At 37.7% G+C, this 27,633-nt stretch overlaps 1 protein-coding gene and 1 pseudogene across 4 annotated transcripts in view; one reads left to right on the top strand and one right to left on the bottom strand.

The window, feature by feature from the left end:
- MAN2A1 (mannosidase alpha class 2A member 1) overlaps positions 1 to 27,633 on the bottom strand; it is a 177,381-nt gene that overhangs the window by 8,230 nt on the left and 141,518 nt on the right. For all 4 annotated transcript variants that reach the window (XM_055298143.2, XM_063612895.1, XM_063612896.1 and 1 more), the window contains 4 exons: positions 20,110 to 20,243; positions 16,568 to 16,709; positions 13,928 to 14,061; positions 6,083 to 6,277 (listed from right to left, as the gene is read on the bottom strand). In XM_055298143.2, coding sequence (XP_055154118.1) covers positions 6,083 to 6,277; positions 13,928 to 14,061; positions 16,568 to 16,709; positions 20,110 to 20,243 — 605 coding nt within the window. The remainder of the gene's footprint in view (positions 1 to 6,082; positions 6,278 to 13,927; positions 14,062 to 16,567; positions 16,710 to 20,109; positions 20,244 to 27,633) is intronic.
- LOC129457630 (cancer/testis antigen family 45 member A10-like) lies at positions 21,880 to 22,520 on the top strand (annotated as a pseudogene).

Genomic DNA, 27,633 nt, shown 5'->3' with positions numbered 1-27,633 from the left:
AGTGACATCAAGATTTACTCTGGCAATGTTTTTACCTCATTATTAGTGACAATCGCCATTGTTCATGACTGAACTATCACAGGTGAGATAGTGTCAAGCATTCATAGGGCTTACTATGTGCCACACACTCTTCTAAGTGCTTTACTAACACTAAAATTATCTCCAATCCTCAGAACATCTCTAAGATGAGTATTATTACCATCTCCATGTTACTAAGGAGGAGCCTGAGACTCAGAGAGTTAAGTGACTTGCTCTAAGTCTCGTGGTTAGAAAGCAAAGGAGACACGCTCATACCCAGGACATCTGACTCCAAAGTTTAAGCTTTTAACAGCTTCCTTCTCCTACCTTTGCACTAGCTATGAATTTGTGCTCATACATACCTAGCCAGGAGAGAAAAGATAAAAAATATTTTTGATGTAAAATAACAAAATACTGTAAACTAAAGGAGATAACCCCTCCAATTGACGGCTGAAAAAGAAGAGTACTGACTGATGGTTCCAGCAGAGATAAAACTATAACTTATCAAAAAATATATCAATTCAGAAACCAAGCTTTGGAAATTGTAATTTCCTTCCATCTACCACCTATCCACCTATCCATTCACCCCACTTCAAATAGGATTTAAGGCCATTCTGAAAATTATACACACATGACAGTCTCTTTTAAGAAGAAAAGCAGGTGAATAGTCCTCTACCGAAGATCTTAAGATGTGACTTATGTCATTCCTGTCTCGCACCAAAAGAAACAGTAAACTTTTGGAAACTGTAGTAAACGTTATGTGTGCAACCACCGTTTGTGGGGAAGAGAGGGGCCATAACTTTGGCCAAATTCTCCAGGACTCATAGGACCCCACCCCCCTCACACGGTTAGTAAGGTGCACATAGATTAAGGCATGGCTACACATCTGGTGGGAAAATTTCTCCAAACCACTCAGATTCTTTGAAAATACCTAACACTCATCTCTAGTGCATTCTGGCAGCTGGAAAGGTTAGAAAATTACATGCTTCATTTTAAGTCCTAAGATGGTATTATAACCAGTAGAAATTCATTTTTTAGGGTGCTCATTAAAATGTCCAATAATAGCTATCCTGTTTTGATCAACAAGATAAAATGACAGAAAGAAAGGGAAGGTAAATGGCTGTTCTTAGATACGTAAAACAAAGGAATTTTTTTTTTTTTCTCACAATTTTCACCTTTCCAGAAGCTAGGGAGATCAATAAAGCACCAATCAATTCTTATAAGAAAGACAAATAAAGTAAAATCCTCAAACTGCCTTTTATAAGAAAAGAAGAGGCAGAATGAACAAGTGGAGAGATAAAATCTTATTCAGTAAGTGGTGCTGATATTGAAATGATGGTTAACTATTTGCAAGAAACAAACACAAATCAAAATAAATTACATAGAGAAAGAGTTAAGATATATATATATATCACGCTTATATAAAATAAATATGTCTAAATATAAAAGCTGTGGAAATAATCTGAAAAAAAAAAAAGAGCTGAACTACATATCACATTTCTAAAGTATTCCAAGTAGAATGGCTCCATGAAGCTAAGCTTATCCAGCTTCCTCTTTGTCCCTCTATTCCAAGCTGAACCTGCAGCTCCAGCTTCAGAAGCCTGACTCATGATCTGTCCTCCCATGAGATCCTCCCAGCATCTTCTCTACCCAATCTCCCTTTTTAAATAATGGTCCTTTCCTGATGACAAGGCTTTTGCATTTAGTGTATTTCAGTGGTGTTCATGTTCCCTAGGTTTCAAACCTTTACAGAAGCTTCTTTGTAGTATCTCAAGCTCTTCATAGTGTAGGGAAAGGGGGTGATCAAGGAAAAGAGTTGAAAGACAGGCCAACAGAATAGGAAGGCTAATGGGTAAGTTTGTAGATAGTGGCTGGAATGGGCAAGGCCACGCAGCATGCTGTGAGGCAGGGCTTCAAGAGATGTTTGTTCCCCTTTTCATCTGAATACAAATATACGGCATATAATCATTTTCCAAAAATTGATATAAAGCAGAAAAGCAAGGTATGTCTGTCTAAAAGCAAGATATGTCTATATAAAATGTAAAGTCATCTACTAATATAGAGCAATCCCTGAAAGCCTGGACTTTCAGAAACAAATTTAGTAATTCTAAAAAAGTCAAATGCTACCCTCTGAGGCCACACACAGCACTGAGATTCAGAAGGCCTGAGATTCAGAATGCCTGATTCTGCCATTTACCGCTGGGTGACTTTATTTTTATCATTTAACTTAGCTCTAATTCTTACTTTCCTAATTTAGCAAATGGAGATAACTCAGCAATTTCATGAGAAACATTTTTAAAAATTACAAATTCCTAGGCTCTCCTCCCCATCCCTATAGAATGAGAATCTCAGAGATCTGGAAATTTGTAAAAGTCTCTATGTTTAAAATCTCCCCTGTGTGGTCCGGATACAGTGAATCTGAGGACTAGCAGTGGGAACTGCTGAACTACCTCAGTGGGTTATCATACCTGCAGCCTGCAACTCGCCACCCTCACTGTTCTTCGAATCCATAACCCCTTATCCCAGGAGTCAAAAAAACCAATTGAGGTTTAGAATTGAGAAACTTTTAGACAGCGGCCAAGAGCAGGGCCAAGCAAGGGCACTCTCTATCATGGTGCTGAAGGAGTTGGTCAGGCAGGAATACACGTGTCTTTATCATGCTAAGGTGGCCTTCAGACACATTTCTCATGAAATACTGTGGTGGTTAGGAATATGCTTTCTTAAATACAGGCCAATGCAGACTTCAGGTCTTGCTTGGAACCTATGTCTATTTTGACATTATTTCAAGGGGAAAAATGAGTTGCATTCTCCAAATGAACAGCCCATTATTGCACATTGGAAGCTTCTAGCACACAGAAACAGGAACCCAAACCAAAATGCTTACATCTGGCTTCTGCACTTATTCATTGAGTCATTTTGTCTTTCTTTTAGTATAAGCATGGAATTACAGTGGACACTTTGTAAGTACAGCTTTCTTTGAATCAATACCCACAATGGTTCCCTTCAATGATTATCTATTATCAGGTTAGGGCAATTCTTTAAAGAAGCGGTTTTGAATGGACCAATCCTTCCTCTTGGATTACTAGTGGGCTTTTAAACAACTGTTATAAATATGTGCTAAGACTTAAAGGCTAACACAGGAACTGGCACCAACTGATATGATAACGCAAAACTGCCAAGTATTTAGTTCTGATTATGAGCCAGCATGGTAGTTACCAATAGGCATTATTAACATTTTAGTTTTTAATCCTCTTGGTCAAATCTTTATGTTGTTAAGTTGCTCTCTATTCCCTCTGCTAAAACCCCAATCTGCAACCAAGTTGGAGTAAGTGTCATTAGGGTAACAAGGTATGTTTACAGAGTGCTTTTGTTTTCAAAAGGCTTTCACAATAGGATTTCATCTGTTTTTAGCAAAAGACCTGACACAGCAATACGTGATATTAGCCTCATGTTATAAATGGTAGCTGAGTCAGCAGTCACTCAGCCCACAGGTGGGGAGGGTGGCCCACCTGTCCAAAGGCACGAAGAGCAACGGGAAGCCAGGTGGCTGCAGTGAGTAGAGGCCAGGCTGCAGAGGACCTGAATGCTCAGTGTCTGAACCAATTCAGTAGGCAATGGGATTTTTCATCTGAGAAGTGATTAGATTTGTATTACAAGAAAATAGTCAAAAGAAGGAAGGATGTGAAGAAGTGAGTGACCACTAAAAAAAGGTGACATAAAAAACAAGTTCCAGGCTTCACTTACAGAAGGTAAAACCCTATGCTCACTGACTCTAGTCAGCTCCAGCTGCTTCCAGAAAACAATTACATTTAAAACAACTACAGTGGAGGAGCCACCTAGAAGTGAGGCTAAGGGATGGTGACCGCCCATCCTCCCCAGAAGCCTCTGGGTTCTTCAGGTCGCTGATGTCCTCTACTGTCTATGCTGGGTGGTGGTAACCTGAAGCCCAGAGTATTTGATGCCCTCCACTCTATTCTTTCCATTTCTTTTAGCTCACGAAGTTATGACACACCTTGGGGAGCCAAAATGTAGACCTACAAAAAGCCACAGCAGAATCCTGGAAAAAACATCTACACAATTCACTGATTCAAAATAGTTTTTGAGATCCTATGTGCAGGCACTGTTCTTCATGGGGATATAGCAATGAATAAAGGGCAAGCACAGCTCTCATGGAGCTTCTGTTCCGCCCACGTATCTCTCCGGCCTCAGGGCCTTCACACTTGCTCTTTTCCTGGAGCACTCTACCCCCAGAAATCTGCAGGATTCTCTTATTCTCTGATCTTCTTCAGATTTTTACTGCATTATCACCCCTGTAAGGCCCTCTCTACACACCTTAATTAAAATTGTGTTACCTCCTTTGAATGGCTGTTCCCTTTTTACTCCTTCATAACACTTAACACCATCTAACATATTACATATTTCTCCTACTTTTTCTTATTTTTATCCTCCCAGTAGAATCTAAGCTCTAGAAGGGCAGGGGCATTTGTCTGTTTTATGGCAGTAACTGGCATGTAGTGGGTAGGAAATAAATCCTGCAAGTTCACTCATATGATTTTAAAAAGCCTTTCAATACACACACACACACACACACACATACACGCACACACGCACGCGCGCGCGCGCCTCAAGCATTTGCTTGTAGTCATTATTATAAGTCATATATGTTTGCCTGCATAGCCAAGCATAAGTTCCTTATCTCTGAAGGAAACCAAAATACTTCTCTCTCAAAAAACTGAGGATTATTGAGCTGAAGAAGGAAGAAAACCAGGGGGCCATTCTGTCCCTTCTTCTGTCTGCTTCATGGCAGGACAGCAATTTACAAATACAAGAGGTCTTCATCCCTTCCTCTCTGCCTTTTCTTGTCTAAAGACAGGCCCCTTTACAAGGCTTGCTAATCAGCTAAGAGACAGCAGTGCCAGAGCATCTAGGAGCAGACTTCACTCTTCCCATAAATTTATCCTCCCACATTTTCCTGCCTTTTGGGAGGCTGAAGATGCTTTCTTCCTTGTCTTGTCTCTAAAGGATTTATGGCTCTTTGTTAAAACATTATTTAGGCAAGGTCCCAAAACCACTGCCTTGGGAAAAAAATACTTTTGAACTGAGGCCTTTCCCAAGTGACAGGTATAGCATGTACAATAGACTATTGCTATTTTTCCCCTGTTTATCTGACCTTTGCTTTCAAAAGTGTCTCAACCAAAAATCTATAAAGAAAAAATAGAAATTATATTTTTTCTCCTATATCTTAGACATAAAGTTGTAAATGTCTAATGTCCAAATTATAGGCATTTATCTTTACTTTATTGCTTTAGTTCTTTGTTCTAAATTAAACATTTCTCACCTCTTATATTGTCTTTAAACATGAGCATCCTCTTCTTTTCATACTTAGGCCATTTACCATGAGATATTTTCCACAGAATCCATAACCACTTACTATTTCCAGCTAAATCTATGTCAATTTGCAATATCAAAACAGCTTTGCAACACATAAGAACAATGTCAAATGTCTAATTCTTATTCTTTCCAAATGCAATCTTTTTGATGTTAAAAACAGGTATGAATATAACTGCAGTCTAACTAAATTAAATTTCATACCTAATAAAACTTCCCCATGCTTTTCCTCTATTATTTCTTCTAAACAGTTGGTTTTCTAATGGGAAACTCAGTTGCAGTGATTCTCAAGAGAAAGGTACGAAAATACAAAGCCTTTGATACAGAAATAACTAAGTACTATTTCTCTAGCTTCTGAGAGATACTGTGTAACAAGGAGAAATGAATGGGAAAAGTCAGTAGTGCTAAACTTAAGGCCCAGATTGCCCACCTACTAATGATATTTCCTGACCTGCTCGCCATAAAGAACTTAAGAGTAAATTAGTATCAGGATATGCTCTAAAATATACAGCAATAGTCAAATGAAAGGCATGAAGCTTTTGGCTAAATGTGAAGCCCTGTTAATAATTCCTCAAAGCATAGTAAAGCATACATTATTTTTTTCTCCTTTCCTTACCGCCTTAAAACAAGTACATAATAAACAGTAATTTTTTATAAGATATATTTTGAGACATACCTTTGACTGTATTGTTCTCAGATTAACGAGATGAATGTCACAAGGCAAAGATGACTGTAATGGAGAGAATTCACCTTGCAGCTCAAGGGTAGGTGAGGAGAACTTATTTGCCATTGGAAAGACTGGATGATTCATGAGAGAAGAAGTTATGTGGCTAAGGAGAGAAGGATAACTGACCGAATTCTTTTCTTCTTCCTATCAAGAAAAAACAAAAATGTTTAAGAGGTCTATATTTCCAGTTCTCATCATATTAACAGAATTATCTGAGAGCGTTTACTATAAAAATATATGAATAATTTAGTTTTATTATATTTTATAAATAACAGTCTTAGAAAACACTCCATAAACTACCAAGTTTAGTTGTAAGCAATACAAGAAAATAAACAGTGCACATCTAACTCATATGTTTAAAATATCTCTTCCATTGATTTAATACTAAAAATACTGAAAACATTTCCTACATACATTTTAGGACAAGGCATACCTTTTTATGAAAATTCTCAACCTATCACAAAACTCTCAAAGTACAAGGATTGGGCTGTACATAGATTATATGTTGTGCATCATCAAATATTATCTCCCTTCTCAGGTTTCATCCACCAGATTCTTGTAGTTTCATTTATACACCTTAACAAGACCATAAAGGCATGTACTGATTCAAAGCTAAAGTCCATCCACGTTACCAAATGATAGGAACTAAATGTTACCCAATGACAGAATTTAAAGAAAACAAAACTCTCAAAATAAATCCAATTTTTAAATATAAATAACATAGGTGGCATGCCTAGATCATCTGATTGTTTTCTTTCAACTTGGCAAATCATTGCCAATTGTTTCACTATTTTATTCCAAAAGCAGAAGTGTTAAATATGTTACTGAATAGTTATCACACATTTACATAGTATATGATTATTCCATATAATTTAAAATGCTTTAGTTTTTGCTATGGTATATGGTTAAAGGCAACATTTCTGTATGTTCAAACATTAAATAATCTACTAATGTTGGTAGATTAAATATTCTAGATGACATGCAAAATTAAATCAATGACTGAGTAGAATCTTAACCTAAGGAGTAAAAACAGACACAAATAACTTAGAAAATAATTTATGCAGAAAGGTCCTTTGATCACCAGTTACATTTGAACCAAATTTAATTTTGTATCTTATTTTTTAAAATGATTACTCCATTGGTATCTTCTGATTTTGCATCCTTTTTGTAATATAAGGCTCAGATAAAAGGCTTGGCTACTGATCTGTGTGAAAAGACACGATTTAAGAGATATACAGCTAAAAATTCAGAATGTCAGATTAGCATTGCACAGAAGGGTGCTAGCAAAAAGTGACTAGCATCGTGCCAGAAGCTAACATTAGATGTCATTACAATTCAGACCATGGGGAGAGAAAAAAAAATTTTTAAGACAGCAGAGGGACATGGCAATATTAAGATACTGACAAAAAATCAGGTCTGAATGAATTGTATTAAAAGAAAGATTAAAGCATATAAAATAATATTCTCCAACAATACTGAAATTTAATGCAGCTTGTAGAATAACATGAATAAAGAGGGAACAATTTCAACAAGGTATTTTAAATGTACTCCAAGGTCAAAGGACTTCATAATCTAGGTTAGGATTGCTGACAAAGTCACTCACGAGCAATAAAACATAAAAGATTCAGACAGAAAAGAAAACACCTCCCTCTTCAGATTTGGGAAGTATTAAGTCCACTCTAGGTCAAGAAACATTGAGAGAAAGCTCCGGCTTTGTTCCACAGTCTTGGAGTAATTCCTCACCACTCCAGTGAGTAGCCAGAACACTTCCTGATTAATCTTCTATACTTCAGAAGCAGCAACGTGCATATATACCAATCTTCCAAACCCGATTAGTTCTTCCTAACCGTTGGTATTTCCCCAAATTAACCACACAACAGAATGAGTTGGGGCACTTCTAATCAACATAGATTCTTGGGTCCTATCCCAAATCTACAAAATCTTGAGAGATGGGGTCCTGAAAATGCAAAGCTGAAAAGCCTCCCCAGGTGAATTTCATGGAGTCAGCCGCACACTGCTCCATGACCCTGTGCTGGGAACTGCCACCCCAGACATTCAACCTTATAGAGAAAACAGAGCTCCCTTTAGAATCAAAAGATAAGCTTTACATTTTAACTACCTTTGCACTAGAAAAACGAGATTCGGTTTCAAAGACATTTTGACAGGAGTCTTCTAAAAGGAAACAATGTCATGGATATTAAGGACTTCAAGAATTTAAAAACTGTGTAGTTTACTGTCCTTAGAAAGATAAGGAAGTTTATAGAAGAGTTGTGGTTCACTACCCTAAGAGCACCATGAAAAAATAACACTGCTGGAGGCTGGCCAGGTTGGAGTGGCAAAGTCTCACCCAGAGTTCCACCATTCATGTACTTTCTTATCATATTTACAGCAACAAGAGGCTCAACAAGACATTAACTGTTGAACCAGCAATATTTAAATTAATCTCTACAAAGGTAACCTTTCCACTGTAAGTCATATAATAAACCCAAAGTTTTAAAAACATGTTTTCTACAGGAAATTTTATGTGTTTAAGTTATAAATGAATTCCCCAGCCTTGTACTTAACTAATCTAGTACTATAAACCTTATTTAATTTCTTGTTGGTTGGAAGGTTTCAGACTGTGTAAGTGTAGCTTTCTCTCTGCAGCCTGTCTGACATTAAAGAAAGTTTCTAGCACCTTCTGATCCAAACCACACAAAGTACAGCTCTTCCTCACTGGGTTCCAGCCCTTACTCCATGAGTCAGAACTTCTTGCCAGACTTCTTGGTGCCCTTTATTAAGCTCACTTTGAGTTAAACGATCCTGTTAAATCATGGTGAGATAGTAAGAGACCATTTTTTAAGTTACCCTTGTTTATTCAGTTTGACTTGAAACATGGTGAGAACTTAATAAATGTCTGTTGAAGTAAATCTATTAATTTAATAAGCAAATGCAATATAAATAAATGAAAGAAGAACACTAGAGAGGAAGGGTGGGATAAGAAAGACAAAGAGGAAGAAGGAGAGAAAATGAAGAATAATACATTGAATCATAACATTTAGAGGTAAGTATCTGTAGCCCAGGACTGAAGACTGTGGGGCAAATTTGTAGATACACATTTTGGTAGGTCTGTATGGTATTAAAAAGTTTTTTTGTTTTTAAGCCAACTCTTTAATAAAAAATTCATACTAAAAAAGCAACCCCAAAAAACCCAAAACACATTTTTTTTTACCCAAGAAACTGGAAATCTGTGTCACCCTGGACAGGCATTCAGTCCCATGTGGAAACAATCAGCTGGAGCTGAGTTGTGGGTATTAGTGGGATGTGTCCTCAAGTTTACTGTAGATCTTCTGGTCACCTAAGTATTTACCCTTAGACCTGGTTGGCCTCCCTTATGCTGTCACTTTTCTAAACCATATAAGTATTTAATATTTTAATCTGATCTCTCCCAATTTCTTCTCCTTATATTTAAAGGTAAAACAACACAATTTTAACACTTGAACACTTACAGGGTTCCTAGCTCAGTGCCTCATTAAACAACCAGTAGCAGGAAAGGGGTAAGGATAAACGGTCAAAGAAACAAATCCTAAAGCCGTCAATGCCTGTTTTTAGTCCATTTTCTGCTGCCATAACAGAATACCACAGACTGGATAATTTATCTATAAAAAAAGTTTATTCAGCTCACAGTTCTGGAGGCTGGGAATTCCAAGAGCATGGCACTGGCATCTGGTGAGGGCCTTCTTGCTGCGTTATCACATGGTGAAAAGGCAAGAGAGGGCATGCAAGAGCTCATTTTTATAACAAAGCCACTCCTGCAATAACTAACCCATTCCCATGATAATGGCATTAATTCATTCATGAGGGCAGATCCCCCTTGACCCAAAAGCCTCCCAAAGTTCCCACTCCCAACACTACCACAATGGTAGCCAAGTTTTCAACACATGAACTTTTAGGGGACACATTCAAACCCTGGCAATGCCAAAGAGATGAATCCTATTTTCCATTTCTATTGGCTTTGAGGATGATTAGCATAAATGATGGTCAACCTCGTGCAGCCACAGTCATCACTGGACACCTGCACATATCACACAGTGGATATCATCCAAGTCCTTGTTTTTACTGACTCTCTGCAGAATTCTCTGAGGACAGGACTAACTTCCACTTAGTCAGCTCAGGATTATTTCCATGAGGCTCTGTCATGCTCAGGGCTTCCCATTAAAATCTCTTCCTATTCAGGGAGTATCCCCCTACTTCACTTCCCTTCATCATTATTTTAGATATTTGAGTCTGAGTTGAAATTAAGAATGCTTTCTAGAAAATTCAAGTTACATGGTATTAACTTTCATCAATTGCCTTTTTAATTATTTTCACTAGACATTAAAATGTATTTTCTCTTCTCTCGTTCATTTCTTATTTAAAAGAAACCACTAATTGAAGACTCAGAATCTATACTTGAGTAAAAGAAAATTTTCATCAACATAAAAACATTAAATTAAATTTAAATCAATTACTATCCAAGGAGTTCTGAATGGGAATAAACAAATTATTTCACTTCTAAGTCAAAGCTTTATAGATTTGATGTGAAAATTTTTATTGTTGCAGTTAACAGAAGTTTTGTAGATTAGTGTCAATATAAAGTCATATAAGCCAGAAACTTTTTCAGGAGGAGCAAAAGACAGTAGCTGTCAGCACTCAGACAATGATTTTCCTACGCAGATTTAGTCCTTAAAACTAAGCTATCTTGTCAGTAATTGATTTAAAATATGAGTCTCAAGAATGGTATGGCTCTTGACATCTAAAGTGGATACTAATTCTTTTTTCTAAAATATTCTAAATACTGGAAGAATTTTTGCTTTATTAGCTGTTGCCATTTCATTCAATCAACTAGTATTTTATTTAAAGAATGTCTACCAAATATAAGGACATATGAAAATGAAGGCAACAAGTCCCTGGAATCTAGTAGGAGGAATGCAACATGTATGTGAAGACAAGGTAATAGGCAGAAATTGCAATAAATACAGCGGCAAAATTTACTCTAACAGCTCATTCATCTATGCATTTGGATATTCATTCATATGACATATATTAGGCATGTCCTCTGCCAGGAATAATCCTAGAAGCTGAGAAAGGCACACTCCCCACTCTCATGGAGTTTATGGCCCAAAGGAGGGGAAAAGATAGGATCAAATAATCGCACACTTGCAGGAAGGTGAGATGCACAGTTTGGAGGCAGCATAGGGGAAGGGCTTTTAACCTGGTCCAGAAGCAGCTGATGAAGTAAGCAATAACCGAAACTATCACCAAGAGTCTCTAAGGCAGAGGATAACAGGCCATGTGCAAAAGTGCTGTGGAGAGGAGGGGATGGAAAGTACTTGGGACTTAAAGGAAACCAGTGGGCCTAAAGCAGACACAGTAAAAGGCATGCCAATGCCTAGGGGACATGCAGGGCCCATATCATGAGAGGCTCTGGAGGCCCTGGTAAGAAATTTTGACTTTTATACTGACAGCAATGAGAAGATATCAGAGGGTTCAACAGGAAGCAATAAAGTTAGATTTGGCTTTGAAAAAAACAAAAAAACAAAAAACATTCTGCCTTCTGGGTTAAGAACAGACATATGGCAGAAAGAGAACAGGGTGGATGCGTATAGGCTAGACCCAGGAAATACAGGAAGTCACTTTAGATTAGGGTGGTGGAAGTAAAGAAGATTATAAATTTGAAATATTCAGGCAATGAGATAGATAGGTGATAGCAATTACTCCGTGAGAAAAGGCTGATGGGAAGAACTGTCTATCAGGCAGAACTCGTGTCTGTCTTGGAGTTGTATGGATGGCGGTGGCTGTTGACTAGGGGGAACACTGGAAATGGGCCAGGTTTGGGAGGGAAGAGAGATTATGAGTGTTTTGGATATGTCAAACTTCAGGTGTCCTTCTAAACAGAGAATATCAGGAAGCAATTAGATAGATAAATCTGGAGGTCAGAGACAAGCCTAAGTTGGAGATATGTATTAGTGGCTTCTACCTGTGTGGAGGATGCAAACAAAACCAGGGGAATAAAAGAGATTGCCAAGGGATAGCATAAAAAATAAGAAAGGGAGAAGGCCAGGGGTCATGCTTTGAGAGCTCTAAGATTTAATGGCTGAGTAGAGAACTATTAGAGAGATAAAGAACTGCCAGACAGGTAGGAGGAAAACCAAGCTGCATAGCTCCATAGAAGCCCTGGCAAGGCAATATTTTACAGAGTGACAATGGCCAGTGTCAAATACTGCTGAAGGGTAAAGTAAGATGATGAAAGTCAATATCCACTGGATCTACTGACATCGGAAAGAGCTCTTTCAGAATATGATGAAGGCTAAAGCCAGACTGAAACAAATGGAGTGTGAGAAGGAAGTGATGAAATAAACTCATTTGATAAACTCTGGCTCAATTGGGTAGGAGAGAAGAGGATAGTAGCTTATAGGAAATGGAAATAAGAGTCTGAAGAAAGGCTGTATTCCATTTCTATTTTTAACAGAAGAAAACAAAGAGTGTTCAAAAGCTAACAGAAAGAATCTCCCAGGAAGTGTTGGATATGAGGAGCAAGGGAGAAAGAGAGAGAGAGAGAGAATGAACAGTAAAAGGATGCTGAGGTGGGTGAAGAGAGTAAGTTCCAAGGACAAGTGGTGGGACCTGCCTAGGATGATGGATGGTAAAGTCTCTTTTAAATGTAACAGGAGGAAAGAAGGGAAGGGTGGGAGTAGATGTTAGATAACTGGAACAGAGAGCCCTGGATAATGGCTGTTCTCTCTATAAAGTGAAAGGTACGGTCACTGGCTGAAAAGAGCAGAAAGGACTTGCAATGGTCAGTGCAGAAAGGAGAACAGAGAAAAAAGAAAAAGCCCATGTTCAGGGCTATCCAAGGTGGGTGATCAATAACTTATGGAGAACTCTGAAGATAGCTTTGCCTGAACAAGCGTATCGTCAGGTCATTCAGGTCCACCTGGGCTTTTGCCAGACCATTCAACACAGACTACTAGATTTTTGCTTTGAGGAATAAAAATCAAACATGGAAAACCTACATATAAATATATTTTCAAATGAAGAGTCTAGGACTAGAATAAGTACACTAAGATTTCAAATAAATTTTACTAAGATTTCAAATAAAGTTTACCAAATTTAATCTCCTAAGTATATGACTAAGTGCTATTCTTTTTTTTTTTTTTTTTTTTTTTTTTTTCTTTGAGATGGAGTCTCGCTCTGTCACCCAGGCTGGACTCCAGTGGCGCAATCTCGGCTCACTGCAAGCTCCGCCTCCCGGGTTCACGCCATTCTCCTGCCTCAGCCTCTCCGAGTAGCTGGGACTACAGGCACCCACCACCAAGCCCGGCTAATTTTTTATATTTTTAGTAGAGATGGGGTTTCATCGTGGTCTCGATCTCCTGACCTCGCGATCCGCCCGCCTCGGCCTCCCAAAGTGCTGGGATTACAAGCATGAGCGACCGCGCCCGGCCCTAAGTTCTATTCTTTAACTTTCAGTTAGCTCAATTTTTCAATTCTTATTTCTTTCAAAATAATTTCAGGAATATTTACCCAAACTGATTTCCTGTCATTATTTTTTATCTACATAATAAGCAAACATAAGAAAAAAAGACCTAAGTGCAAATCTTACACGATATTTATAACTGAAGTTCTCTTTCTGTGAACGTGGGCCACATCTACTATAAAGAAATCTCAATATTGGAAATGATTTTTAAAATTTTAAAAGTGGAAAGTCATAATTTCAAGTTTTGGGTGACAAAGAACAATCAATATCAGATCATGCTAGTTATTTTTTCATACCGTATTAACAGCACTTCTTTTTTCTAGTAGTATTCGAAAAAGATTGGCTGTAATCTTGTTATCCTGGATACCTTGCTCAAGGCCACGATTATCATCTTGCATGAGTCTTCGATCCATGATAACTTCAATCTGACCTAACACACAAACAAACAAACAAGTAAAACTGACCAGAATAATTTAATACTGACATTCATTGAGCAGCACTTAAGTAGCAGCCATGATGTCTTGCTCTAAATTTCCCCTCCAGGTAAGGAGGTGGATTTATACAACCCACTACACCATGGGCCTTCTCTTGATAGTAGCTCAAAGTAGTTCATAAAACAGGATAGTATTTCTGTGTTTCTTTAGTAATGTTTCACAATATCTGATAAGAAATTTAAAAATGAGACAGGACAGATCAAAATTTAAATGAAACTTTTTTTCCAAAACATTAACCTAAAGAGTAAATTAAGTTCTCCAAAACTTTTAGTAGAACCATTTGGAATCAAAAATGCTTATGAGGTTTATCAGGAAATGTACATCACACAGAGAGTAGTAAAATACACACAGATTGGTAGGTCTAAAATAGGTTTGCAAATAAAATTTAGGTTACTTGATATGAAGCAGGTCTCTGAAGAAGCCCTAGAATGTGGACACACTCATGATATACTCCCTTGCTTCTCTGATATTGTGTTAGCGGCAGTACCACTGTCCTGCCTCTCTGGCTTAAAAGGGGTCATACCTAGTTCCTTCATTTGCTATGCAATATTTCCATATTTCCTCTAGCTCAAGTTGTAAGCTAATCATTACATTATGAGATTAAAAAATAAAAAAAAATAGAGCCATATGTGTACATATATACACACACACACATTTAAGCTAATACTCAAATAAGACTTAGAAAACTGAAGTTACATACTTAAAAATACATGCATATTCATTCATATCCATTACTATATTAAATGATCATTTGGTACAAAAGGGAAATAGCAAACACAAAAGACTTGAACAATTACTACTATTACATAGTCATAACAACTCTGTTTAGCTTCTTTCTTCTGAGTTTACGTATCTAGTACCTAAAATTACCAGAGATGAGTAGAAATCTCATTGTCACTACCTTCATAATTTAAAAGACAATTGTCCAAGATTTAGTCCCCAGGTGCAGGGATTAAATTGGGTGTAAAGTGACAAGCTGTAGATAGGTATGATCTATCTACAGCTTGTCACTTCCCGCCCAAATTGGCATATCAACGTCTTGGTAATTTCTAACTCTTCTCCTGTCTCCAAATGTTGGTACATATAACATGTGACTGGCACTTAGTGATTTCCTGGATTGTACTGGAATTGCTTTAATTCAAATACTAAGGTATTTGGTGGCTATAGCAGAAAAAGAGGCATTTTATTTCTTAGGTTGTCTTTACCAGGAAGCGAGATAATGCCACTTTGTTAATCACGGCTTGAGTCTTACTATCTAGTCCTCTATTTAGGGAACAGCTTTGAGAATTTAAGGCAGTGTTTAAAAATGGGTGGCTCAAGAGTCATGGAGGGCACAAAGATGTTTTACGTTTTGTCAACATAGTGTTTTTTAAAAAATTGTATCAATATTTTACAGATTGAACAACTTCATGTAAAATTCCAGACTTCTGAACTCTTCTTCAAAAATTGAATTTAGCAACACCGGGCCCTAACCACATAGCAACAATGCTGCCCCACTGCACATTGGGAACATGCTCTTCAGTTTGCTCAAGTCTCTAACCCTCCCTACTGGATCCCTGATGTGGAGCCATTACTATTTTCAAAACCGAATTCATGTCTTTATGGCATGAGTTTACATGATCTTATCTAATGAAGGCCACAAAGAAAAATGAGAAGTAGCTGTTTTTGTGTGTGTGTGTAAGTTACAGAATGCATGTATATGCCTCATGTAAAAAGTGGGCTTGTGTCAAAGGACACACCAGGAATCTGCACTCACTTATTATCTGGCTCCTTCAGATATTTATCTCTACCAACTCTTAGAATGTAAGAAGACCAATGATACCATGTATGATAACCAATTAAAAATATGTATTATAAAGGATCAAAGTCTCTCAATAGAAAGACTTGCAAAAATTAATCAGTGTCTACTGACTATTTTCTCTCACTTTCTGTGCATCACTTTCTCTCTTTTGGAATCCTTAAAGCCATACCTCTTTATCCCCATATCTCTATCATTTCTACTCCCTTCCTTCTTTCAGGTGGTAGAATAGAAAGACCATGATTCAGAGAAGGACCTAAGTTTGAACCACAACTTCCCAACTTCGCAAACGTAGGCAACTTATCTAAACCTCTGAATCTGAGTTTCCACATCCGTTAAATCATAATGATGATGGAGACCTCTGCAAAATACACACTATTAGGAGAAGCAAATTATCTTTAAAAAGAAATCTTGACATGGAATTTTAGGTCTCCTGTTCTTCATCTGAAGATTTAGGAGATTCATCTTTTTATGTTGTTCTCACAAAACCCAAACTTAACTAATAGTCTGGTTGTTGAAAGAAAAAAGCTGAAAAGAAGACAGGGAGGTTTTAACTAGATATTATACCACATCTGACCAACAGAAAAAGTATACAGTCGGAACTGAAACCTTTTAGAGCGAAAAAGAGTGTAAGCAATACATACCACTATTCAAACTCGAAACCCCTAAAGACTGAGCAGAGAGCAGTGTCAAACGATGTTTGGCATCCTGGATATAGGCCATTGTGGTCATGGGATAGACATTTGCTTGAAGAGGCAATTTGCTCAGTGTCATTCTAGGTTGAATCTATAAAACACAACAATTCCATCTACAAAAAGTGATATTTACAAATGTTCTTTTAAAAACTTGAGGACAGGTGATTTTTCTTCCCAAGAGAAAAAGACAAAGCTTCCGTTTTTGTTCAGTGGAAGAAATAATTTAAAAATGAAAACATTATTTAAAACAATATAAAGAAAAACCACAAGGATATTAGAAAACAATTTTTAGGTGGGAAAGGTAGAACTTGTCCAGATTTTTAAAATAGGCATTCCTATTTAAATTCAGAATAAAAATGCTTAAAAGTCTTCTAGCTCTCCAATATTTGCATAAAACAAATTATAAAGGTATTAAGTATTCATTTCTCATCTAAATCTAACATACTGCTTTTGTAATGAATGCTAAGTATAATAGCTCTCTATCCCCTTTCAAGAAATATCTCTTATTATTCTTGAATTGGTTTTAATAAATACCACAGATCTCCACACCAAATCTTCTAAGATAATTATGTTATAATCAAATGCATATTTATATTTAAAAACCATTCAGTGCTTACTCTTTTTGATTAGTTTCAGTGTAGATGGTTCCAAATTCCAATTCCTTGTAGCCTAGTACCTGAATGTTAGAAATATGACTCTACTTTTTGAGAAAGACTGTCGGTAACCCCAAAGCCCATCTGGGTCACAGTGACTGACTCTAAGCTCAGAACCCTATTATCAGTGAATCTTAATGATACCACATAAAAATGTCATCTCCTCATTTAAACTCATGAAAGTTGGATATAAAAGTGAAGAAAAGAAGAGGTACAAAGTTACCATAATAGTTAACATGTACTAAGTGCCCATTAACGAAAGCCATGGTCCAGAGTATTTCACAAATCTGATCTTTAATCTTCCCAACAACCCTGCAATGTCTACCTCAAATTACTGGTTGTACTAGGTTGAATAATGCCTCCCTCTCTCAAATTCCTGTCCACCCACAACCCGTGAATGTGTTCTTATTTTGAAATAGAGCCTCTGCAGAAATAGATGAGGTCATTCTGGATCATGTTGGGACTTAACCTAATGACTGGCATCTTTACAAGAAGAGGGAAATTTGGACACAGACAGATACAAGAGGCATAGGGAGAACACTGTATGACAAAAGAGGTAGAGATGGGAGTGATGCATACACAAACCAAGGAATGCCAAGCATGGGCAACCACTAGAAGCTGGGAAAGGGCAAGGAAGGTTATTTCCCTATAGCCTTTGCAGGGGATATGGCCCTGCCAACACCTTGATGTTAGAAATCTAGTCTCCAGAACTGTGAAAGAATAAAGTTTTGTTGTTTTACATGATTCCATTTGTATGGCAGCCTTGGGAAATTAATAAACTGATAAAGCTACAACTGTAAAATGTTTAAAGAAAAAAAAAAAGTAAAGCTACCTTAAAAGAATTCTCTATTTCTCCTTTCCAAACCCAATTAACTTCTATATGTAAACTTATTTTAAAAAATGTAAAACTACCACAATTGTGTTGTTGCTAACCCCATTCCCCACTGGTGGAGCTAGATATCTAGTTTTGCCCAAGTACTACTATATCCAAAGCTTAAAAAATGGTCAATTTTAAAAGCAGAAATATTACAGACTTAAAAGTAATATTTTCTTTTTTAGTCAAACGTCCCATCCTCAAAAAGAAAATTCACATTTTTAGTTATTCGGTTTTACTAAGTTTCTCATTCATGGCTACACCCACAAATACAAATAACTGGTTTTGTATAATTTTAAGAAAAGACTTTCTTTTGTACATAAAAAAATGAATCACCATAAAGTTGAGATTTTATTTGGAATCCAAATGGCTGTAGTTGAATTAACATGCTAATTCAGAATGTATGCTGCAATTTTTATGTTTCGGAAAAAGTTTAAATTTAACTTTTGCAGGAAATCATAGAAGAGAAAATTATTAAAATCTTTTTCACCCACCCCCAGTTGAAAATCAAAGTAAAAGTGTTTATTGTAAAATTATTTCTATTCACAGCCAGAAATTTCTAAAACACTTGTTTTAAAAACATGCTCATGGTTTTAATGGTATTTCAAAGATATGTTATCAAACACATACACTCAGAAAACAGAGATTTAGGTAACAATCAAAAGTGCTCTATTAAATTGGAGAATTGACAATCTGGTAAGATTGTATAAATCAATTTCCTTACTACAATTTGAAACTATTTCATGAAAATTTTGATTAAATATATACCTGCCCATTTCTAAATAGATATACCTAGGTATAGTATATATGTGTGTCTCTGTATGTATAATGGTATACACACACATGTATAGAGGAAGAGTTTTCCTGAAATTTACAAGAGCCCATTATTAGATCATACATTAAACCAATATATAAGGAATAAACTTAATAGGTATGGATCAATTCCTTATGAGGACAACTGATACAGACTTTGTATCCCCACCCAAATCTCATCTTGAATTGTAATCCCCAGGTGTTGAGAGAGAGACCTGGTGGGCAGAGACTGGATCATGGGGGTGATTCCCCCCATGGTGTTCTTTTGATAGTGAGGGAGATCTCACGAGATCTGATGGTTTTATAAATGGCAGTTCCCCTGGGCTTTTCTCTCTCTTGCCTGCAGCCATGTAAGACTTGTCTGCTTCCCCTTCCTCTACGATTGTAAGTTTCCTGAGGCTACCCCTGGTCATACAGAACTGTGAGTCAATTAAACCTCTTTCCTTTATAAATTACCCAGTCTCAGGTATTTCGCTATAGCAGTGTGAGAATGGACTAATACAAAAACAGACCGCGCACAGTGGCTCATGCCCACAATCCCAGCACTTTGAAAGGGTGAGGTGGGCAGATCACTTGAGTCCAAGAGTTTGAGACCAGCCTGGCCAACATGGTGAAACCCTGTCTCTGCTAAAAATACAAAAATTAGCTGGGTGTAGTGGTGTGTGCCTGTAGTGCCAGCTATTTGGGAGGCTGAGGCAGGAGAGTCGCTTGAACCTGGGAGTCAGAGGCTGCAGAGAGCTGAGATCATGCCACTGCACTCCAGCCTGGGCAACAGAGTGAGACTGTCTCAAAAAAAAAAAAAAAAACCCAGTAAGTATAATCCATCAATCCCTAATTATGTTTCCTTTCTGGTAGATAAATTCATATATATATTTTTTAGCATCAAGATATTTAACATTCATAGTGGTCACCAAATCTACCCTTTGAACAAATAAATCCTTACAAAAAGATGTTCTAAAAAAATGGTCTCCCAAATATTTGTTCTAACTGTAGAACCTGAAATTATCTGCCAAAATTCAGTTTTATTTTAGAAATAATTTGCAACTTTAAGTATACTTTTTCAAAGGATCCAAAATTAACTGGGCCATTATTATATATAAGAATTACATACCAATACAACCATTACTTAAATATTTTAAAGGAAAAATTACCTGGTATCCATTTAGGTCAGTATAAAATCTATTTTGGCTTTTTATATCAGAAGAAATTTTCATTGCAATCTCACGGTTATATACTTTTCGGATGTCCACAATATTGGAAACTTCCACAGACTGTCCTTCTATTCCTAAATTTAAAAAATATATATATAGATTAATAGAAATAAATTACTTGCCTCACCGTTTTGAAATATACTATACAGAACTCTTTCCAAAGTTACATACATTTTCTTATTTTCTACTTCCTGACTTAACATCTCTCATATAATAAATGCTATGACAATTTAACTTTTCTTTTTAAAAACTATTAGAAGGTAGATAGCACTTATTCAGGGGAGCATATTATTCAACTAAAGAATGAAGCAACTGGGATGAGAAAAATGTAGATGATGTACAACATGTAAATGATTCTCTGAGTTCTAGAGGGGAAACAGGACATGAAATGAAAAAAAGGCTGTCCAGCTACAAGCCAGTCCACTTCTCACCTGCACCACCATTTCCCAAAAGGGCCATTCTAGCCCACTTTTTCACCATTCTCTCCTTACAGACCAGAAATTATGAGCCAGTAAAGTTTACATTCTGCTGGTTCAAGTGACAGTGTATTATTGCTAGGACAAGAGACAGGAGATCCAATGAGATGGTTTATGGCTGAAAGTGATATTAACATATTAGTATTTGTGGACTATAATCTGGAAAGCTCTCCTGAAGTTAAATCAATTTTAGTTCAGTTTAGTATCTCTTAGGACCCCTTGTTATGAAATGATCCATTTTGTCCTTTGTTATATAAAGCAGAGGACAGCTTTAAAAAGTCCCTAACATATCAAACATTCGTTTGGATAAGCCTCAAGGGTTTACTAGTTTCTGTCGTTCTACTTTAATTGTATCTTCAGCTCCTCAGTGAGGCCTTGGGTCAATTTCATAGAGAGAGAAGAGGAAATCCAACACACTTAATACAGATCAAGAGTGTATGAGATAAAAAGGAATGAATTAATGGCATTTGCAGCGACCTGCATGAGACTGGAGACTATTATTCTAAGTGAAGTAACTCAGGAATGGAAAACCAAACACTGTATGTTCTCACTGATATGTGGGAGCTAAGCTATGATGATGCAAAGGCCTAAGAATGATAAAATGGACTTTGGGGACTTGGGAGGAAGGGTTGGAAGGGGGGGGGCGAGAGATAAAAGACTACAAATAGAACTGCTCGGGTGATGGGTGCACCAAAATTTCACAAATCACCTCTAAAGAACTTACTAATGTAACCAAATACCACCTGTACGCCAATAACCTACGGAAATTTTTTTTAAAAAGGGTGTGTGAGAGATATTACAGGACCTTCTAAAGACAGCAATTAGGAAAGTGGTCATAAGAAGAAAGAGTGACGTTATTCTATTCAATAAAGCTGAAGCTTTCTGAGGTTCAGAAAGGAAAAAAGGAAAAATGCAGAAGGGAGGAAAGGAGTAAGGGAGACTTTTTCCTAGGAGACAAGTAGAATCCCCAGAGCTTAGCAGAAGGTGACAGCAAAGAGTTAAAGAAAGGAAGTTTAACTCTGTGAGGTTTGTGGCAAAGAGTGTAAATGCAGGCCCCACGGTTCTCGGGGCTGGCACCCGCGATCCTACTGAACACAAGGCTTCTCCCTCAGGACTCCGGCGCACCACACAGGTTCCCAGCGTTCCCAGTGTTTGGCTGGGGCAGGGCACGCCATAGCAGGCAGTTTCCCTTCCATCCCCCTTGGGCCATACTGGATCGGTCCTTCTGGAAACAATGACTGATAAAGCAGAGAAGGTTGCTGTAGAACCTGAAAACATGTTTAAACGTCCCAGGGAATCTGAGAGTCCTTCATCTCGGAAAAGGCAGAAGATGGCCCTGTTGTTAAGGAAACAAAGAGCAGGAGACAGCCTTATTCCAGTAAGGCTGCCTGCTATGGCGTGCCCTGCCCCAGCCAAACGTCCAAGGAAAAGAAGCTTATGGCAGGAGATGGTATTCCACCAAGCCAACTGGATTCTCGGTTTGATGACTTCAGTGGTTTCAGCAAAGATGGCCTGATGCAGAAACCTGGTAGAAACGCACCTGTAGGAGGAATCATTACCAGCAATTTCTCTGGAGATGACCTAAAAGTCACAGAAATATTCCCTTTTCCAAAACGCCAAGAAGAACTTAATGCTGATATAAAATGTCAATTAGTGAAGGAAATTCGACACTTTAGACGAAAATATGAAAAGCTCTTCAAATTGCTTGAAGGACTGCAAGGACCTATAGAAGTCAAGAAATGATTTTTTGAATCCATCATCAAGGAAGCCACAAGATTTATGAGACGAGACTTAATTCAGCACCCTGAGAAGAAACTGGAACAAATGATTTCTGGCTACTTGTTCAAGAAGGATCATCTCACCCCAAATGCATAATTTTGTTAATGATTGAGGAGGAAAAAAGGATCAAATTGCTGTTTTCTAGAATGGAGCAGGATATTGCTGAAGCCTCTTAGCATGTGTTAGTGAATAAAATGGCCTTCCAGAGGCTAAGACATTTCTGTTAAAAAAAAAAAAAAAAAAAGAATGTAAATGCAGTTAGTGTAAGCACCATAGATTTATCTGAAAAGTACAATGGAAATTCTAAAATAAAAATAACAATCTAGTGATAAATAACACTTACATGGGCTGAAGCCTCTAGGATCAGAATTTTCAGAATGCTCACTGAATTTCTTTCTGGTATATACTGCTCTTCCAACTCGAATGGAGCTAACTTCACTTTCTTCCTACAGTCATAAAACTATTATGAGTACCATCTCCATGGGTGAGGAAATGCGGAATGTCATTAAAAAAAAAAAAAAAAAAAAAGAGACAGGGCCTCACTATGTTGTTCAGGCTGGCCTCGAACCCCTGGGCTCAGGCAATCTTCCCACATCAGCCTCCTGAGTAGTTGGGACTACAGGCATGTGCCACGGCACCCAGCTGATGCCTTTTTTTTTTTTTTTTGATGGCCATAGTCTGAACCACTAACCCCTGCCAGTTACCTACACATGTACATTTCCTGATGACAATTATTGCAAGGACCTGGATGGATAGATGACCCAAATACCTCCACCACTATTGGGAAGTTGTAAAAGAAATCACATATATAACTGATGATAAATAACAGTATCTTCTCTGACCTAGGAAATGCATTACTGTAAATGCAAACCCTCTTTTCAGTATGCTTACATTAACCAAAATAGTTTTGTAAAGCCAAAATGAAATGTATATGGAATTTTAATAACAACAGATAAGCATCTACAAATGAACCAAAAACATCCAAAACACAAAATGTAGCACCAAGCACGATAGTATTCACATAATACTAGGGAGCATGGCTGATGACAAGAAGTAAACTCTAATTTACTAAAAGCATTCATTGCGTTTTTAGTACTATTTTATGTTTCCTTCCGTCTAGATGAGATATTCTCTCAAAGATCAACAGAATACATGAAATGAAATAAAGCCTTAACAAAAGAGAACATCATTAATTTTAATTCATGTATCTCCAGAAAGCATTTATAAAAGAACATGCTTCAAGGAAAAAATAATAATTTCACACTACCTCTAGCAATAATAAAGTATTTCTGTTGAGAAAATCATCTTTCTCAAGCTCAGCATTATACTCAGATCCTGTTGTGGCAACAAACACTTAAAGCTCTTTAAAATGAGCCTTTATGTCCATTCACAATTCAGCAAGATAGCAATTTAAAGTTTGTATCAGGACAGACTTTTAAAATAAGATTAAACTTAATATACTTATTATGAACAAGCTAAACAAAACCTGTAATGGTCATAAAAGCAAGGAGGTATCCCTGAGTTCTCAATGATAATTTATTATTTTTTTAAAGATCAGTATATGTGAGAGAGTGAAAGGATTGCCAACTGCTCCTATTCTGTGTCAGTAATTCCCTAAGTTTTACCTTTCCCAAAGAGGCTCATGCAATGGAAGGGAGAACTTCCCGGGAAGCGGGAATGCAAACCAGCAGTATCCAGTGGTCTGTTTTACCTGTGCATCGCATGGCAGCAAAAATGCTATTTTTTTACTAAAATGGCTCCACCTGGGCATGAATGGCCAGGGCTTTCTAAGCGCCCCTGGTTTCTCTTTAACACTTTACAAGATTAGTCACTAGGGAAAGAAAGGACTGATGCCATTCCCAGGTTTCAACAAAGAGAAATATGTGCCCTCTTGCTGTTAATTCTCTCCTCCTTGGAAGAGAGAATGGAGTTTGTTTATCCTTATTCTCATAGGCAACGCAAGGTAGAACAGAGGCAGTTCACAGGTGAAAAGTGGTAACAAAAAGGCCAAAAAGATTCCTTCAGAAGGTCCCACTACGCCAGAGTGTTGTATAGATGCTGTAGATTCCAGTCTCACACCCGGAGCTAGAGTTGTTTTTTTTTTTTAATCTCCCTACAGAATGTTAGCTTCTCACAGATACAGACTGTCCTACACACCATCTTTGCATTCCAGTTCTTAACATTTGGGGTACATGGTAAGTACTGAATCACTGTTAGACGGAAATAGCTAAGATATGAAAGCCTGTCCTTTATCATGCAGAAGTTAGCTGACACGGGAGGAAAGTAAACTGGGCTATGGATAAAGTTTAAGTAAACTTTCATTTTACATACATGTTACATGCATGTTAGAAGGTAACTTCCTTAAGGCTAGAGACCATGTCTTATTTATCTTCATGTTCCCAGCACGTAGACGTGTACAATAAATGTATGCTGAGTGAAGGGTGGTAAACGTATGCTGAGTGAAGGGTGGCAGCTATGTGGCAATGACAGGAGCCAAGAGTTATTGATGCTTACTATGTACCATATGTTTACTACAAGCTTTACATATAATGACTCCTTTCGTCCTGACCCTAAGCTGAGGAAGAAATCACTCATCCAAGGACAAGACTGGCAGAACCAGGACTAAACCACTACATCATCAGGTCTCACTGGCAGACCAACTATTGGAGAAGGCTCAAGGTACTCTGGGACCAAGGGCTGGGAGAAGCCTTGTAGTAAGTGAGTAGAGAGAAGACCTCCAGATTTTGATTTTGTTTTTGTTTTTAAGGGGAGTGGGCGCTGAACTGAAATCTGATATCCTGCAAGAGCTATTTGAGTGAAATAAAGCACAAGAGGCTTCCAGACCCCCAAAACTCTTTAAAACAACCCAAAACTCTCTTTTTTGAGTGAAACAAAGCACAAGAGGCTTCCAGACCCCAAAAACTCTTTAAAACAACCCAAAACTCTCTTTTAAAATGGCACACTCACCTTAGAAGCCAAGAAAGTAATACATATTTAATATTAAAGACAGATACTCTATTGCACAGCAGTTCCTCCCCACTGTACCTAGCTGAGATATACATAATGGTGAGCCCAGGAGGCATGCACCAGCATGTTCACTGCATACTGGCGCTAAGAACAAAAAAATGTGAAGACACGCTAGATGCCCTTCAACAGGGAAATGAATAAATAAAATCACATACACCCATGTTATGGAATGCTGTGTCACAAATGAAAAGCATGAGGTAACTGTCTCTCTTGGCAGAGAAACATCAGAAGAAAAAGCTAAATGTAGCATTTGTATAGCATGATAAACTATGCTGAAAATTGACACAAACACAATACTATACTTTTCTACAGTTCTAAGACCGTGTGGTGCATGTATGCTTGCACATGTATCTGAATTCCTCTCCTGAAGAGTGGATGGAGACAGACACAGATGCCAGAGGAATTTTACTTTATATCTGTAATGTGTGAAATTTGTCAGAAGAGTACACATATATATTACTTATACCTGTACTTATAAAATAATATTAAGCATCTTTAGAATATTTTCTGAGACAGCAAGAAGAAATAAAACCAAGTAGGTCACCGTCAGGAGGCTGAGCCGTATCTCAGCTTTGGGAGGACAGAACACTCAGGCTTACAGGGTTTCAGCACCACTCTCAAAATGATGTTGCTCCTCTCAGAGCCTTCCCCCACTGGGTGGATCAGGAGAGAGAGAACAGAAAACAAAAGGCATCATCCTCTTAACTGTTGCTTAGCACCAGTCTAAGGAAACCAAAAAGGGTGCTCCCTCGTGTGGGGAGAGAAAAACTGGAAGGCATGCCGGTGCGGTGGCTCATGCCTGTAATTCCAGTACTTTGGGAGGCTGAGGTGGGTGGATCACGTGAAGTCAGGATTTCAAGACCAGCCTGCCCAACATAGCAAAACATTGTCTCCACTAAAAAAACCACAAAAGTTAGCCAGGTGTGGTGGCAGGCACCTGTAATCCCAGCTGCTTGAGAGGCTGAGGCAGGAGAATCACTTGAACCCACGAGGCAGAGGTTGCAGCAAGCCAAGATCGCGCCACTGCACTCCAGCCTGGGGCAACAGAGTGAGACTCCATCGCAAAAATAATAATAATTATTATTATTAGAAGAAAAACTGGAGGGCAAGCCCGGCACATGCCATGCCTGAAATATGAGGTAAAGGAAACATCCAGGAGGGAGTAAGGACTCCACGAAATGCAAATGGAAACCCTGGAGTCACAGCTCTGAGCAACAACTAATGATGGCCTTTGGAGAATCCCAGGCTTTTACTTCCTCTGTACCACCAACTCTCTCAGATCCTTCAACAATTTATCTGAAGCTGCCTAATTCAACCCAGAACTGCAGAATCTCAGAATTAGCTCAACCCTCTCCACCTCTCCAGATCATCTTATTCTAGCTATTTTGAAATGCAAAGTATACTTTTCCAAGGAATATACCCATAAACCTTATACCACTCTCACCACACTCAACCAGTTATAGGAGTGAGAGGCAACAACTTGGGAAAAGGGACAAAAACGGACAAAAAAGAACCTCACTCATATCCCAGCAAAGTCCAGTATCTTATCGGTGGCACCTAATGTGATTAGGACAACTCATTAGATCAAGAGGGACAATAGCAAATGGCCCACGGTCACCTAGGAAAAAGACAAGTGATGGCAAGAATCCTAAGAGGCATATTTAAGTCCGCAAATAAAAGTTTAACTGAAATTTAACATGGCTATCAAATCACATAAAATAAATCTCCAAAACACCCATCTAAGATTCAAAGAAATGTCTGAGTGTCTTAAAAATACTGGCTCTCAGGGAAAGGGAACCTTGCTATCTATCTAATTGTTGCTCTCATGTCCTTTCCTCCAATCTGTGTCTGAGCAGAGAGGATGACAGAATCATCACTTTGTTGCAGAAGTAGGATAATAATAGCTATCATAAAAAACCAGGGCTTCTGATTTTGAATATTCCCTCTTCAATTTGGGAAACATTTTGTTTTGTATTTTAATCATCAAAAATATAAAAATACCTTTGCTATTATGCACTTACTTTAGTTTGTAAACTTTGTAACTAAAGGTTTGTAAACTTTATCCAATTTAGCTTAAAGCTCAAGCTTATGGTTATTAATTAACATATACTGCTTAATTCGATAAGTATGCTTATATAAAATTCTCACAACAATGACAAACTGAGTAAGTCAACATCTAAAT

Source organism: Symphalangus syndactylus, chromosome 11, assembly GCF_028878055.3.
Source record: "Symphalangus syndactylus isolate Jambi chromosome 11, NHGRI_mSymSyn1-v2.1_pri, whole genome shotgun sequence".
Classification (NCBI taxonomy): Eukaryota; Metazoa; Chordata; class Mammalia; order Primates; family Hylobatidae; genus Symphalangus; species Symphalangus syndactylus.
This window is presented reverse-complemented; position numbering and strand designations above follow the sequence as displayed.